Raw genomic sequence first — 15,347 nt, 5'->3', positions numbered from 1 at the left:
CACAAAGAATTAGTAAGTGGGGCTAACCCGGAAAAGTAAGCCTGGTACCAGTTTAGGGCCCTTGGTGCAAAGCTCATCCACCATTATTCCTTCTACATGTGTATTCAGTATCATATACTTCAAATCTTACCAAACATTTAAATATATATTTTACTTACAATGTTCTAAATTGGGAATATTCCTTAATGCAAAAAATCAATCATCAAATATTTGTTTGTTTTTTTTCATTTTGGCATTAAGGAGGACAACAGCACCCTCTACAGGGAATGAGGAAGATTGGGCTGCTGATGAATGAGCCATTAAACAGCTATGACATGGATATTAACTCCTTGTGTGGCAGAGAAGAAAGCTTTCAATTCCATGTTCACCTTTTCCAGAGAGTAGTGAATCTGTGGAATTCTCTGCCCAGGGAAGCAGTGGAGGCTACCTCATTAAATATACTTAAGACACAGTTAGACAGATTTTTGCATAGTCGGGGAATTAAGGGTTATGGGGAAAAGGCTGGTAGGTGGATCTGAGTCCACGGCCAGATCAGCCATGATCTTAACGAATGGTGGACAGGGTCAAAAGGCCAGTTGGTCTACTCCTGCAGTGAGTAATAGCTGGCTGTTTAACCTGAAGACAGCATCAGATTTGGTTCCAGTCTCTTCCACACACAATGTACTTTCCACACACACTGCAAGCACAGATGAAAAGCGAGAGACCCAGATGAGTTATCCCCCTCCTGAGCCCTGCACTTTCTCTGCAGCTGTGACACTTTACTCTGTACTGTTATTGTTTTTACCTGTACTACCTCAATGCACTCTGTGCTAACTCAATGTAACTGCACTGTGTAATGAATTGACCTGTATGGTACAAGTGACAATAATAAACCAATACCAATACCAAAAGGCACGGCTGGTTGTTATCAAATTATTTGACAGAGCAGTCAGAATGAGTTTGGAAACTGAATCATTCACCTGGAAACTTTTCCTGACATCTTTCAGGCTGCAGACTGCAGGTTCCTATGGGTCTATTTGCAGGTCCCAGGTCTTCACACACCAGCTGATTCCTGAGGACTGAGGGTGATCTAGAATCTCCTTCAATGTCCCCAGAGACCAGTAGAAGTTAAACATCACAAGTTTGTCACTGAAAACTGCAATGCTATGAAAAAATCATAGAATTCACTTGGCTCATCAAGTCTATGCCAGTACTGGGTACAGCAACCCCAGCAGCCCATTCTCCTGCTCTTGTCCATGCACTGTAAGTTTTCCACTCTCAAGTGCCTACTTAATTCCTTTCGAAAGCCCTGATTAATTCTGTTCCCTCCTTTAGTGTCAGTGAATTCCAGACTGTACCTATTCTCTACTTTAAAAAAATATCCTCATACATCCTTTGCCTAAAATTTAAAATCTGTGCCTCTGGTCCTGAAACATCTGCAAAGAGAAACATCATCTGCCTGTTTCTTTATGTAAACAACAATCCTGCACCCCCCCCCCCCCCCCCCACCCACCACCAATCTCACCTTTAGGTTAAACAGCCAATCTCCTTCTTTGGTTCATAGAGTCAGAGAATTGCACAGTAAAGAAACAGGCCCTTCAGCCCATCATCTCATTTGCCCACATCAGTTCCCTATCCTTCTATGACTTGCCAATTTAACTATGTGTCTAAATGTCTCCTAAATATAGATATTGAGAACTCTTCTGGCAGTGCTTTCCAGATATCATCCACTTTCTGTTTTTTTTTCCCTCCAATCCCCTTTAAATCTCCTTCCTTTCACCCTAAAGCTATGCCCTCTTGCTTTTGATACCCCTCCTAGTGAAAAAGGTTCTAACTATTTACCCTAGCTATGCCTCTTATAATTTTATATACCTCTATCAGGTCACCCCTCAGCCTCCTTTGCACCAGGGTAAACAAACCCAGCCTATCCAATCTCTCCCCATAACTGAAGTCCTCCAGTCCAGGCAACATCCTAGTGAATCTCTGCTGCACTCTCTCCAGCACGATCACATCCTCCCTACAGTGTGGCGTCCAGGACTGCACACAATACTCGAAGTACAATCTAACCAGTTTGTAAAGTTGCAACGTAATACCCAACGTTTATATCCCATGCCCCGAACCTATGAAGGCTAGCATTCCATATGACTTCTTCAATAACCTATCTACTTCTGTTACAACTTTCAGGGAACAATGGACTTGAACATCAACATTCCTTGGCGTCCTATCATTTACTATATATATCCTACCCCTATTTGACTTCCCAAAGTGCATCTCTAAGGATGTCCAAAGAGAACAACCCCAGCTTCTTCAGTCCAGTCATTTGGCCAAATTCCTTAACCCCTGGAACCATTTTAGTCAATTGTTTCTGTACCCTCTATACCATCTTCACTTCCTTCGCTAAAGTTAGATGACTAGAATTAGAACATGGAACATTACAGCACAGTACAGGCCCTTCGGCCCACAATGCTGTGCCGACATTTTATCTTGCTCTAAGATCTATCTAACCCTTCCCTCCCACATAGCCCTCCATTTTTATATCATTCATGTGGCTATCTAAGGGTTTCTTAAAAGTCCCTAATGTATCTGCCCCCACAACCTCTGCAGGCAGTGCGTTCCATACACCCACCACTCTCTGTGTAAAAAACTTACCCCAACATCCCCCTTATATCTTCCTCCAATCACCTTAAAATTATGCCCCCTCGTGTTAGCCATTGTCGCCCTGGGAAAAGTCTCTGACTGTCCATTCAATCTATGTCTCTTATCATCTTATACACTTCTATCAAGTCACCTCTCATTCTCCTTTGCTCCAAAGAGAAAAGCCCTAGCTCACTCAACCTATCCTCATAAGACATGCTCTCCAATCCAAGCAGCATCCAGGTAAATCTCCTCTGCACCCTCTCTAAAGCTTCCACATCCTTCCTATAATGAGGTGACCAGAACTGAACACAATACTCCAAGTGTGGTCTAACCAGAGTTCTATAGAGCTGCAACATTACCTGGTGGCTCTTGAGCTCAATACCCCGACTAATGAAGGCCAACACACCATACGCCTTCTTAACAACCCTATCAACCTGCGTGGCAACCTTGAGGGATCTATGGATGTGGACCCCAAGATCCCTCTGTTCCTCCACACTGCTTAGAGTCCTGCCATTAACCTTGTATTCTGCCTTCAAATTCCATCTCCCGAAGTGTATCACTTCACACTTGGTCCAATTACTATCTAACCAGTGTTTTAAGTAGCCTTAGCATAGCTTCCCTGCCTCTGTTTATGAAGCCCAGGATCCCACATACTTTATTAACTACAGTCTCAATGACCCTTGCCACTTTTAAGTACATTTACACCCAAAGCTCTCTATTTCTGCACCTCTTTACAAACCATGCTACAGAGAGTTTTGTGCCTTTCATTCTTTCTCCCAAAAGGTAAAGAAGCTTCCTCCATTTTCAGGGTGTAACTGAATGTTATGCCTCAGCCAGGTCTTCACATCCTCTGACAGTAGGACATTCAAATGTTCGCTTTCAATTTCCAACTAGTTAGATCCAACCAGGTCATTGGGAACTGTTATCATTAACATGGAACATGCACAATGACAATTTAAAAAAATACAGATTGTGGGGAATGTAAGTAATATTAATTTATAGTCAAGATGGAGTAATTTTTTTCAGAATTCTCAGAAATCACAATAAAACCTTGATACTTGCTCTCCACTGTCACTGGTCCCAGCCAATATTCCATCAACAGCTGCCCAAGCAACCAGGCTTCAGACAGAAAGATGCTGTGTCTTAAAATTTAAATCCATTGTGAGCTATAATGTGCAGCAAATTTCCTGTTACTTGATGAGAGATCATTTTTTGACTATGTTTCATTTTGACACAGGAAAGCAGGCAGGAAGATCTCTAATGCTACACAGAAGAAATCAGTTGAAAGACAAATGAGGAAGTGGGGAGGCCAGTCATGGGACCTGGTCCCTTTTGCGACTTTGAATAAGCCACATGGTGACTGGAGCTGTAGATGTACAAGGTCTTAATTCAGCAAAACAAGCAAGCATTCTGGACAAATGTCTCTTGGAAGGATCTCAAAAGAATCTCTCTGAACTGAAAGTACATTGAAGTATTATACTCTTTAAGCACAAAGGTAACAGCAGGTGATTAAATACAGTTTCAACTTCAGCACTTTGGCAAATGGCTCCAAAGAAATTACAATGGGAGCACATCTCAGCGAACAACTCTGCATTTTCAAAAACCCTTGTTGGGAATCCAGACACCCAAAGGAACCTTCTTTTACTAGTGTACTGGGAGATGGCTCTCTGCAGTCAATGGTGTGTATTCATACAGCTATCCTTGTCCTAGATTAAAGACTGGTTCTCATTTGTGTTAAAGGCTGTTACCTCCCATAACTCCTGATTGAAAATGACTTACAGTCCCACTGTCCCTCTCCATCCTGCCTGTTACTTCCAGAAAATAAAAGAATGACCATTAGCTCAAAAAGCAAGCACATAGAATGACTACTACTTCAGTTCTATGTTAATGTTATTGTTATCTTTTGTTTCTGCCAACAAGCTGATCATAAAATGTTAATTACTACTGAGATCTTCATGTTCAACATCCTATTCCACCTTTTCCTCAACCCAATCCCGCTCAGACCAAGTGCTGGCAAATGGGATTAGTGGAGATGGGCACTTGTTGGTCGACACGGACAGAGGTAGCTGAAGGGTCTTCTTCTGTGCTCTAGGACTCCTTGACACACAAAAACATTACTGATCCTACACATCATATTTCTGTTTGAATCACAACAGAGACACTGAAAGATGGGCTCATTCAGACAATAGATTAGACTTGGATTTACATAATACCTTTCCAATTCTCATGAGATCCCAAAACACTTTCCAACATGAAGTATCTTTCAGGTACAGCGACTGCTGTAATGTAAGATAAACAGCCGATGAATTTATGCTCAGCAAGCTCCTAAGAACAGTAATTAGATAGTAATAAATAAAAAAAACACTAGAAAATGTTTGAAATAATCAGCAAGTCAGGCAACATCTGTGACAGAATTAATGCAGGTTAATGATTTTTCATTGATAAGATATCTTTATTAGTCACATGTACATCGAAACACACAATGAAATACATGTTTTTGGGTAGAGTGTTCTGGGGGCAGCCCGCAAGTGTCGCCACGCTTCCGGCGCCAACATAGCATGCCCACAACTTCCTAACCCGTACGTCTTTGGAACGTGGGAAGAAACTGGAGCACCCGGAGGAAACCCACGCAGACACGGGGAGAATGTACAAACTCCTTACAGACAGCGGCCGGAATTGAACCCGGGTCGCTGGTGCTGTCATAGCGTTATGCTAACCACTACACTACATGTATATAATAAACCCTGAGGTTCAGAGAAAGAGGGAAGAGGAGGAGAGAACAAAAGGAAAAGTCGGTGATAGGATGGAGGGCAGGGGAGATTTAATGATCAAAAGGATGATAGTGCAAGGCAAAAGAGGGCAGTAATGGGACAATTAAGATAAAAGTTCAGTCTAATGGAGGTGTAAATGGAAAAGCAAAAGGGTAATCTGAAATTACAAAAGAAAAATCTGCTTGAAGTCTGAAATAAAACAAGAAATGTTCATTATTTGAAATGTCATAGAACTCATTTTTGAATCTGCACAGATGTAATGTGCTTAGTTAGAAGGAGGGGTGCTGTTCTTAGAGCTTATGCTGAGCTCCACTGGAGCAATGAGGACAAAGGGGTTAAAGTAGGAATGGAACAGAGAAGGAAAGTCACAGGCAACATATTTTTTGTTGTCAAGCTTGCAGATTGAATGTGGGTATTTCATAAAGCATTCATCCAACCTGCATTTGGTCAGCACAACAAAGAGATCCTGAGTGGAACTGAGCAGATCATCTGCTTTTTGTGTAGATGGTTGGCCTGTTCTCTGGGAATTGTCCTTTGCTTCCCTTCAAAAGATACCTCAAGATCTTTTGCACCTCCCAGACAGGACAGATGGAGACTTGGTTTAGACATCTTTCCTGACAGATGACATAACTACATTGCTGTAGTGCCGCAGAAAGTTTTAAAAAATAAAGTAATGCATGGTGCGGCAATGAAAATCTGTTAGTCATGCACCCAAACTTAAACCTAACCCTTCTCACTAAAGTATCAGTTTCCTTTAAAATTTGCAGCAATTTCCAGAACAGTTGGAATGGTGCACTGAGAACTTTTTAATGATACATCTAATGGAAGGATATTCAAAGAATAAGCAGTATCTGGAGGAGATAATATGACAAGATGAAAGTACAGTAATATTCACAAAGTGACTTTGCATCTTATGTTAACCCAGAATTATATGTAGGTAGTCCCAAGTCCAATGAGTGTTCAGAATGTAAATACTTAATGAAAATTATATACAGAGGCAGCACATCTATAATTCCATCAAAATGCATATTAGTCCTCCTGCAACAGAACCAATGTCAGATCTGTCGTCATCTTTATACACACAAAATAACAGGGACAAATCTTTGGACTCCTCCAAACGTCACGTACAAAATGTACACTGACTTCATAAAATTTAGATGAAAATCTATGTTTTCATAAACTGTATTTGTGATGCATCTAAATGCAAAACGGCTTCATGAAATATATGAATATACACCTATTTGTCATGGCTTCATAAAATATTTGAATAAATATTCTTGAAAATCTAATAAAAAATTTAGAAAGGAAATTAGCATTAAGGAGTCTTTGACACATCAACAGATCACAGCAATTTCTGCAAATAGAAAGAGCAGAACAATTCCTGGGATTTTTTAAATCTTTGCACAAATCTTTGCAGGGTGGCACAGTAGCGTAGTGATTAGCACAACACTGTTACAGCGCCAGTGATCGGGGTTCGATTCCCGTCGCTGTCTGTAAGGAGTTTGTACGTTCTCCCGTGTCTGCGTGGGTTTCCTCCTGGTGCTCCGGTTTCCTCCCACATTGCAAAGACATACGGGTAGGTTAATTTCGGTTTAAAATGGGCAGTGTGGACTCGTTGGGCCAAAAGGGCCTGTTACCACGCTGTAAATAAAATTTTAAAAACATCAGTGGCTGACAGCTTCAATCAGAATTTGAATAGAACTGCAGTATAAAATTTATTGTACTCAGGGCAGTTAGCTTTTTCCTCTTGGCCGTTGTCTTGGCTGGCGGAACGGTAATGTAGTGGTTAGCGTAAAGCTATTATAGCACCAGCGACCTGGGTTCAATTCCACCACTCTCTGTAAGGAGTTTGTACATTATTCCCGTGACTGCGTGGGTTTCCTCCGGGTGCTCCAGCTTCCTCCCACATTCTAAAGACGTACGGGTTAGGAAGTTGTGGGCATGCTATGTTGGCGCCAGAAGCGGGGTGACACTTGTGGGCTGCCCCCAGCACATTCCCAGACCGTGTTGGTTATTAACACAAAAGGATGGTTTTCACAGTGTTTCGATGTACAAGTGACTAATAAATAAATAATAAATAAGATAAATATTAAATTAGCATTAAATTAAACATTTTGGCTTTCTATCTGGCAGTGATTAAGGCATTTTATACTTCCACATACTGCTCGTAATTGACTGTCGACACTGGTAGGCAAGTACAGTCTGAAGAATGGGATCGTTCTCTCTTGGCTCCATGCTCCTTCCAAAGGATCAATAACCACCGTGATCATAATATGCAGCATTGGAAATTTTTTTCCCCAAGATATAATTTATTCTTAATATATACAGTGAATACAATTGAGCCATGTCATTAGCTACAGTCATTGTACCAAGCAATTCAACGCATTCCCTTACAATACATCAACACCACAAATGTTTCCTTCCCAAACATTGTATCAATGAAGTGTCTGAGAGGTTGTCACACAGGGCACAGCCAGTTAACAGCAGGTCCTAGACTGTTGTCCTTCCTCAGAGCCTTTGCAGTGGCTGCACTGAGCTTTAGTGTGTCTCTCGGTGGGTACTCCTGCATCCTGGCATGTGCAATGGGCAATGTTCATTTATCTCCTTGCACTGGAAGACCAGCAAGTTTCAGGTAGACCAAAGTCTGTCTTTCACCAAGATGATGATCTTCCAGCAGCAGTTAATATTTGTCTCTGTATGAATCCCCAGGAACAGACCATAGAGCACAGAGTCCTCTGTTACTCAGATGCTAGGGATGTACCTTAACAAAAACCACTGTATCCCTTCCTGGGTCTTCTTGGCAAACACGTAGTGTACAAGGAGATGAGCGACCATCTTATCAGCACCGCAGCCACCTCAAGGGTATTATCCAGCTGTGGATGAAGGATCTGGAGGGGAGGCCCCTTCTCACCACCAGCCAAGCAGAGTGTTTGTGACTGTCCAAGAGTTCTGGTGATAAGGCATTCACCAAATGACTTCAGCACTCTGCTTGGGGAACCATCTCACTATGGGATCTATTGACTCCTCCTCCAGGACATTCTGCGCTGACCACTGCCAGATGGACTTGTGGTCAAAGGTGTTTTTGTGCAGAAACTTTTCTACAAGGGACAGGTGGCGTAGCAAGATATTAGCTGTTTGGCCCCATATTTAAACGAGGTTGGTGCCTCAAATCTGCTGAGCCCAGTCCTTTCTACTGCCCAAGTGTGTTGACAGCTTTAAAATCAAAATGAAGCCTAATCGATATAAAATCTTATTATAGTAATAGAGCATGGAAACAGGTCCTTCTGACCAACTGGTCCATACTGACCAAGATTCCCATACAAGCATGTCCCATTTGCCCACATTTGGCCCATATCCCTCTTAACCTTTCCTATCCATGTACCTATCCAAGTATATTTTAAATGTTGTAAATGTACCTGCCTCAACCACTTCTTCTGACAGCTCATTCCACATACTGACCACGCTCTGGGTGAAAAAGTTGCCCCTCAGGTTCCTATTAAATCTCTCCCCTTAAACCTATGCCCTCCAGTTCTTGATTCCCCAACCCTGGGAAAAAGACTGTGTGCATTGACCCTATCTATGCCCCTCATGATTTTATATACTTCTGTAAGATCACCCCTCATTCTCCGATGCTCCAATGAAAAACGTCCAAACCTGCCCAACCTCCCTCCATAACTCAGTCTCTCTACTCCCGACAACATCCTCATGAATCTCCTCTGCACTCTTTCCAGCTTAATGGCATCTTTCCTAGAGCAGGGTGACCAAAACTGAACACAATATTCCAAATTTGGATTACAGGTGAGTACTGTGTGCAGTTTTAAGTTCTGTGCAATAGGGAGGATATTGGGGCATTCAATTTGGTGATCCTCATGAGGAGAATATAAAAACTCAAAAAATTGGGAACATTTTTATTGGAAAAGAGATTAATCATAACTTCGACTCCTCCTCCAGGACATTCTGCACTGACCACTGTCAGATGGACTTGTGGTCAAAGGTGTTTTTGTACAGAAACTTTTCTCCAAGGGACAGTTGGTGCAGCAAGATATTAGCTGCACCACCTTATGAAGGGGTGAGATAGGGCAAGTGAAACAGCTAGTTACAGCTATTCAGGAGTTTAGATCAAGGGGCAATAGATAAATTGTGAAAGGTATAATTAAGAGAATTCACCACTTTTCTTTGGAAGATGAACACCAATTCACTAGTTGGGCCAAATGGCTTGTTTTTATATATTTTATTTCAGCCAAATGGAAACTGGCTGTGAAAACTGCCAATGAAAGTAATGGCAAAGAAATTTGCCCGTACGGATTGGTTTGGTGAGTCTTAAATATGATGAGGAGTTGCTCAGATAACCAAACACATAGCAATCACCAATGTTATACCAATTCGGTACTATTGCATGAATATTAAGAGTAAAATTTTCCACAACCCGTAGGATGCAAAGCTGATTTTTAAACGTAAAGCAGTAACAATGATACTCATCTAAAGTAATATTCGGAAACTAAAATGAAACAAGATTGGATAGCTTTGCAAAACACCTAATTGAAATTGTCAACAGAAACAAAGGTTCGAGTTCCAATGTAAGCATTTTTGGTAATGCAAAAGTTATTTCTCCTTATCACCCTGCGACTTTGTAGTCCTGGGACAAGTTACCCAACCCAGCTGGGTCACCTGTCAATCAAAGCTCAAGCCTCAAGGAAATTGCGAAGAGGGTTGTAGTCTTTCCCAAACTCCATCCATACAAAGAGACCTTTCAGGGACTACACCTCCCGGCATGCACTTACTTCACTGTTATTGGCCCGTCTTCCCGCATCGCTTCGCTGCAATTGGTCATGTGGTGTCACCCGACAGCTCGCTCGGAACTTCAGCCCGTTCCGTTCTCTGATTGGGTGGAGGCAGCGTCAATTGAGGAAGCGTCCACGCCCCCCTTCTTCCCTGCGTCGTTTCCGGAGGGTGAATGGGCGGGCCGGCGATGCGAAAGTGGAAAGGCGGAAGTGGAGGCCGAGACCCGGGCCTGGAGTTTTGTTAACCTGAAGCAGCGGAGAGAAGTGAAACAAGAGCCCGGGGGGTGGGAAGGCGACGTCGTTGCCGCCGCCTGTTTCGCCCCATTTGTCGCTGCGTGAGTATCTGTTGGTTGTGGGGTGACTGGCCTGTTGTTGAGGTGAATACTGCCGTGTGCATTGGGGAGGAGGGCCAGCAGAGCCGGCCATTCCCTCCCCACACACCTACGTTCAAGGGGATTTCGAGGCCTCCTCTGCTCCCTAACGTCGGTAAGAAAGTTCACGGTGAAGCCAGGCTGCGATGACATTGGAGGAAGCGGCTGTATCCAACCTGCGTGTAATGGTGCCTTGTTCCTGATTTTTAGCACGGCGCTGGAGATGTTAAACTCCATTATTTTAAGAAGCTCGTATGTAAACAACACAAACTTGGAAGGAGTCCTGGTGGATCACCGTTTCTGCTCTGAGTCAGCTGCTTTTTTTAAAAAAAAAGTGTATTGCGAAACATTTCTGCGAAGTTTTAAACCTCATGGTGTGAACTGCTTTATTTCTGATTGGAAACAAATCCCCTTCTGCTTGTTAGTTTTGTTGCTCAAGTTTCCACCCTGCCTTCCCCTTCTCCCCCCCCATCCCCCCCCAGTTTTCAATTTATTCCTGTGCCTCAATCACAGTCGAGCTCATTTGCCTTTTGGAATCTGCTTTGTCTCCCTACTTGCTTGCTCTCTCTGTGGCTTGAGTGTATTCACAATTAATCTTGTTGGAGCAAGTAATGTTTTGCCAGGAATTTTTTATACCCTGTGAAAAAATGGTCTTGAGCCGTTGCCTTAAGAGATACCTTGATCAGTAAAGGTGTATTTATATGCCTTTTGTTTCTCTTGCAGTGGATTGGGGGAAGAAACTGGGAGAAGTCTACATGTTTTCCCATGGAAGAATGGGATATTTGGTTGGGGAGGGGGAGAATATGATTTATTAAAATAAAGATCCCTGGCAATATATGTATGCATTTGTTTTAACAGTTAAACATGTAGAATGAACTTCATTGAGGATACAGAGCCTTTTTTCTAAAACAAAAATAGAGCTGCCTTTTCCAATTCTGTATTGTTGGAACATCTATTGGTTTCAGTCCAGCAAAAGTTTCTCTTATACAGTTGCATATTGCTGCATGACCAGGGTTTTGGCACTTGTTTGATTTGAGTGAAGAGACTCATTATTCCACAATTCCCCTTCCAACCTACAAAATGAGACAAAAACAGGAAGTACCACATTAAGTAATGTAGATAACTGAGTCCAAGAGTGGTCCAGGTTGTTACAAATACTGCAATCCTTTCTTGTAGTTAGCATTGCTACCCTATGTAGTACCCTTTACAGGATTTTGACAGAGACCACAGACTGCATTAATTGATAATTGTTAAAAATACTGCTTTTTTTGCTATTTTTGCCACAAGCTTAAAAAAAATCTGTCAATGATTCCTTTCATTCTCAGAAGTGCTGTAAATCTCAGATTGATTTGAGAATATAGTTTTCACAGCTTTCGGACCAGTACGTCCTGTTGGAAGGAGAAACAATTTTTGACATGCTGTCTTTCCACAGATGCTGCCTGACCTGAGGGTTTCCATAACTTTTAACTTCAGATTTCACCATCTGCAGTTTTGTTTTTACTTAAAAGCTTTGCAAGATTCATGTGTGTGGGTATGAGCATATAATTTTGCATTAATATTGTAGAGTGAATATTTTTAAACCTTAATAGTTGGGTTTAAAATCTGCAGGTAATGAAGATGTATGGCAAATCTATTCCCATAAGATTGGTATGAGACTCAACTAATACCTTAACCATGTACAGCAATACTTCCTCTTTAGTTAAAATGGGAATGTCTCAGCATGTATGGCTCTGTCTGCTTTTTTTTTGCTTGTAATCTCTTGTATTTAGGTTTGACTCTAATTGTAGCAAAAAGTACAGCTCCTGGGACAGAAATAATGATTCTAGAGGAGTTCCAATACACAAGTCTAAATTACTATGGAGAAAAATGTTCTATATTAAATGTGTGGGGGAAAAATGCTAAATTTGCATTTTGTTTTCGTATTCACCTGAATTAAACAAATGGCAAGGATAAGGTGGTATTCATTTGGCTTTTAAGATTGTATTGTAGGATGCAGGACGTAATCCTTAATCAGCAAGTAGAAATTATCTTGTTAGGTTGCTTAAGCCCTATATTCAACTCTGGGGAAAGGTACCAGGATTTTAATCTTTCATTTCTCAGTTTAAGGTTATGTGTAACACCAAAGAGAAATGGATTAAATTGGCAATCTTGTTTTCATTTCAAAGTGATCCAAGGGTAAGGGGTGTTAGTTTTGGGAGACGATAAATGCAAAAAAAATCTTTAAACTGAAGATTAAGGAGAGATTGTATGTTTTGGGGGGTGGGGGGGAGGAAGAATTAAAACAGTAACTTTGATAAACTGAAGTGAAAACAGTTTTACTATCAAGTTTGTCATCAGAGGGCAGAAATTTATGATCTAAGGAATCAGAAGCAGAAAAGATTGTTTTAGGCGGAGCAGTGTGACCAAGAATGTAATGTTGGAAAAGATAATGGAAGCAGATTTGGAAGTAACTTTCAAAATGTTATTGCATGTATGATTTTAAAAGGAAACACTTAAGGGATATGGGAAATGAGCAGAGAACAGCAAGTTTAAAGCACGAGCTTGTTTCCTGTGCTATGTGATTTCACCGCCCCCCTAACCTAATTCCTAATTTTGCTTTGGTAGCTGTTATAATTGTTTCAGAGGTTTACTGTAATGGTTTTCCTGCTCCCCTGCATCTTAGGATATATAAGATATTTATTTGTAATATGTACATCAAAACAGTGAAATGCATCTTTTTGCGTCGCTGAGAATGTGCTGGGGCAGCCCGCAAATGTCGCCACTCTTCTGGTGCCAACATAGCATGCCCACAGCTCCTAACCTGTATGTCTTTGGAATGTGGGAGGAGACCGGAGCACCCGGAGGAAACCCATGCAGACACAGGGAGAACGTACAAGCTCCATGTAGACAGCAGCAGAATTGAACCTGTACGATCAGTATGCAAGACAAGTTTTTCACTGTACCTCGGTACACGTGACAATAGGTTGCTGGCTCTATAACAGTATTATACTAACCGCTACACTCCACTATCAGCAGCAAGCTTAATGCCCTCTTTCCCCAGATTCCCCAGGGAATCTAAGAGTTTTTTATTTTAGGTGTTATGGATACTTTCATGCCGAAGTTATCAGTTATACTGGTATTATTTTGCATAACATGAAGTATTTGGTTTTTTGTAAATATACATTTGGTGCAGATTTATTAGGATTAGAACATGGTATAGGGCTGGTCTAAAAGCAAGCAGGGCAAAATTGCAAGTCATCTGATGTCATTCTTGAATTGAAACAAACCATATAAATGGTGAATTGTAATAACCAAAAAGTTTTATTCTTGCTATGCATTTCATCTAAAATATTATTGTATTTATTAACTCTGCAGTCTAATTTAGTGAAATATTTTTGACAAGGTTTCCCAGTCTTGGGGACAGTTGCTATTCAGCAACAATTTTGGTATTGAAAGTTAGCTGAATGACATTGGAGTTGGTTGCGAGAAGCAAGGGACAAAGGTTTCCCATCTTAAAACTTAATAGAGAGTAAACTTTCAAAGCGTTATCCTGTGAATCATTAAATTTAGTATTTCTTATACATAATGCTGTGCTGATTTGAGTTCATTTGTAATTTTTTAGATTTTGTTTTTAAACTTTGATTTTTAAACTTGTTGATTTGTTGTGATAAAACATTCAAATGCTGAAGCAGAATCGATTACCCAAGATTTTAGCTTTTCAGTGCTAAAATTTGTCCTGTATTATGTCACTTTCACCCACACCCCAAAATCAATGAGTTTGCCTTGCATCCTTCTTTCATCATGGATTTTCTTTTGTATCAAATTTGATCTATAAATAAGCCATGCCTTGAATTTCCCCAGGTGTTTTCCAATGGGATGTGAGGGTAAATAGAAATTATCCATGATTCATCCAGATGCAATTTGGTTTCTTTGCTGTTCTGTTAGATCCAGTTTTGTTGGGTGTTGGCTGTCTTGATGTTACATTGGCTGACTTAAAATTGACTTTTTTTCTCTTAATTTCCCATGGCATACAAGGAAGTGGAAATGGTGAGCATATACTGGATATAGCTCAAGGGCAGGGAGGAATATGAGTCTCATTGAACTGGTTTGTTTAACTTCTGCATTGCTTGAACTGATCGAACTTGATTTCAAATATACGGCATCATAGTTGGAATTTTGTTTGCGTTTGTGTGACAAGCTGTAAAAAGTTTACTTAGCGTGATACACAATTGAAGATCAAAATCTGCAGATGCCAGAAATCGGAAAAGAATTGCTGGAAGCATTCAACAGGTCAGTCAGCATCTGTGGAAAGAGAAACATTTAACGTTTCACGACAGGAACCCTTAAGGACTGTTAGATGCTGCCAAACCTGTTTTCAGTGATATGCAATTGAGTGAACAGATGTTAGCCATACATAGACTGGAATGAAGGTTACCAGGGTTGCCTCTGTTTGTTTCAGGGCTTCCAGCTATTTCTATTATGTAACAAATGTCAGGCAGCAGGTTTAGATTTCTTTAACTACCTATGGCCAAACGCTGCCCCTCCCCATCCCATCCCATCCCTTTTTTAATTGAATTGATGCTGCAAAACAGAGCTCTTGCCTTTGATTGGACCTATTGTCTAGGACTCTATAGCATTGGCTGTTGCACAGTAAAATCCTCTGACACCATCTTGGGGGGGAGGAGTACTCCATATTGACCTTCCAGTTTTGTGCTGTCGACCCAAGTTTGCTAGAAATTGGAACACTGCCTATACCTATTTCAGAGAATGCCTACAGTTAGCAGACTGAAGACGGTCTCTTTCTGCCTAAGGGCATGGTTAGATTTAAA

At 41.2% G+C, this 15,347-nt stretch overlaps 2 protein-coding genes across 2 annotated transcripts in view; both read left to right on the top strand.

Moving 5' to 3' along the window:
- The window catches only part of kcnh4b (potassium voltage-gated channel, subfamily H (eag-related), member 4b), a 192,904-nt gene extending 182,397 nt beyond the window's left edge, over positions 1-10,507 (top strand). The window contains exon 18 of the mRNA XM_052038383.1: positions 10,022-10,507. Within this exon, the coding sequence (XP_051894343.1) occupies positions 10,022-10,507 (486 nt within the window). The remainder of the gene's footprint in view (positions 1-10,021) is intronic.
- Positions 10,272-15,347, top strand: part of rab5c (RAB5C, member RAS oncogene family) — a 28,359-nt gene continuing 23,283 nt past the window's right edge. Inside the window, exon 1 of the mRNA XM_052038701.1 lies at positions 10,272-10,503. The gene's annotated coding sequence lies outside the window, so the exon portion shown is untranslated. The remainder of the gene's footprint in view (positions 10,504-15,347) is intronic.

The sequence above is a fragment of the Pristis pectinata genome, chromosome 25 (assembly GCF_009764475.1).
Source record: "Pristis pectinata isolate sPriPec2 chromosome 25, sPriPec2.1.pri, whole genome shotgun sequence".
NCBI classification, from domain to species: Eukaryota; Metazoa; Chordata; class Chondrichthyes; order Rhinopristiformes; family Pristidae; genus Pristis; species Pristis pectinata.
This window is presented reverse-complemented; position numbering and strand designations above follow the sequence as displayed.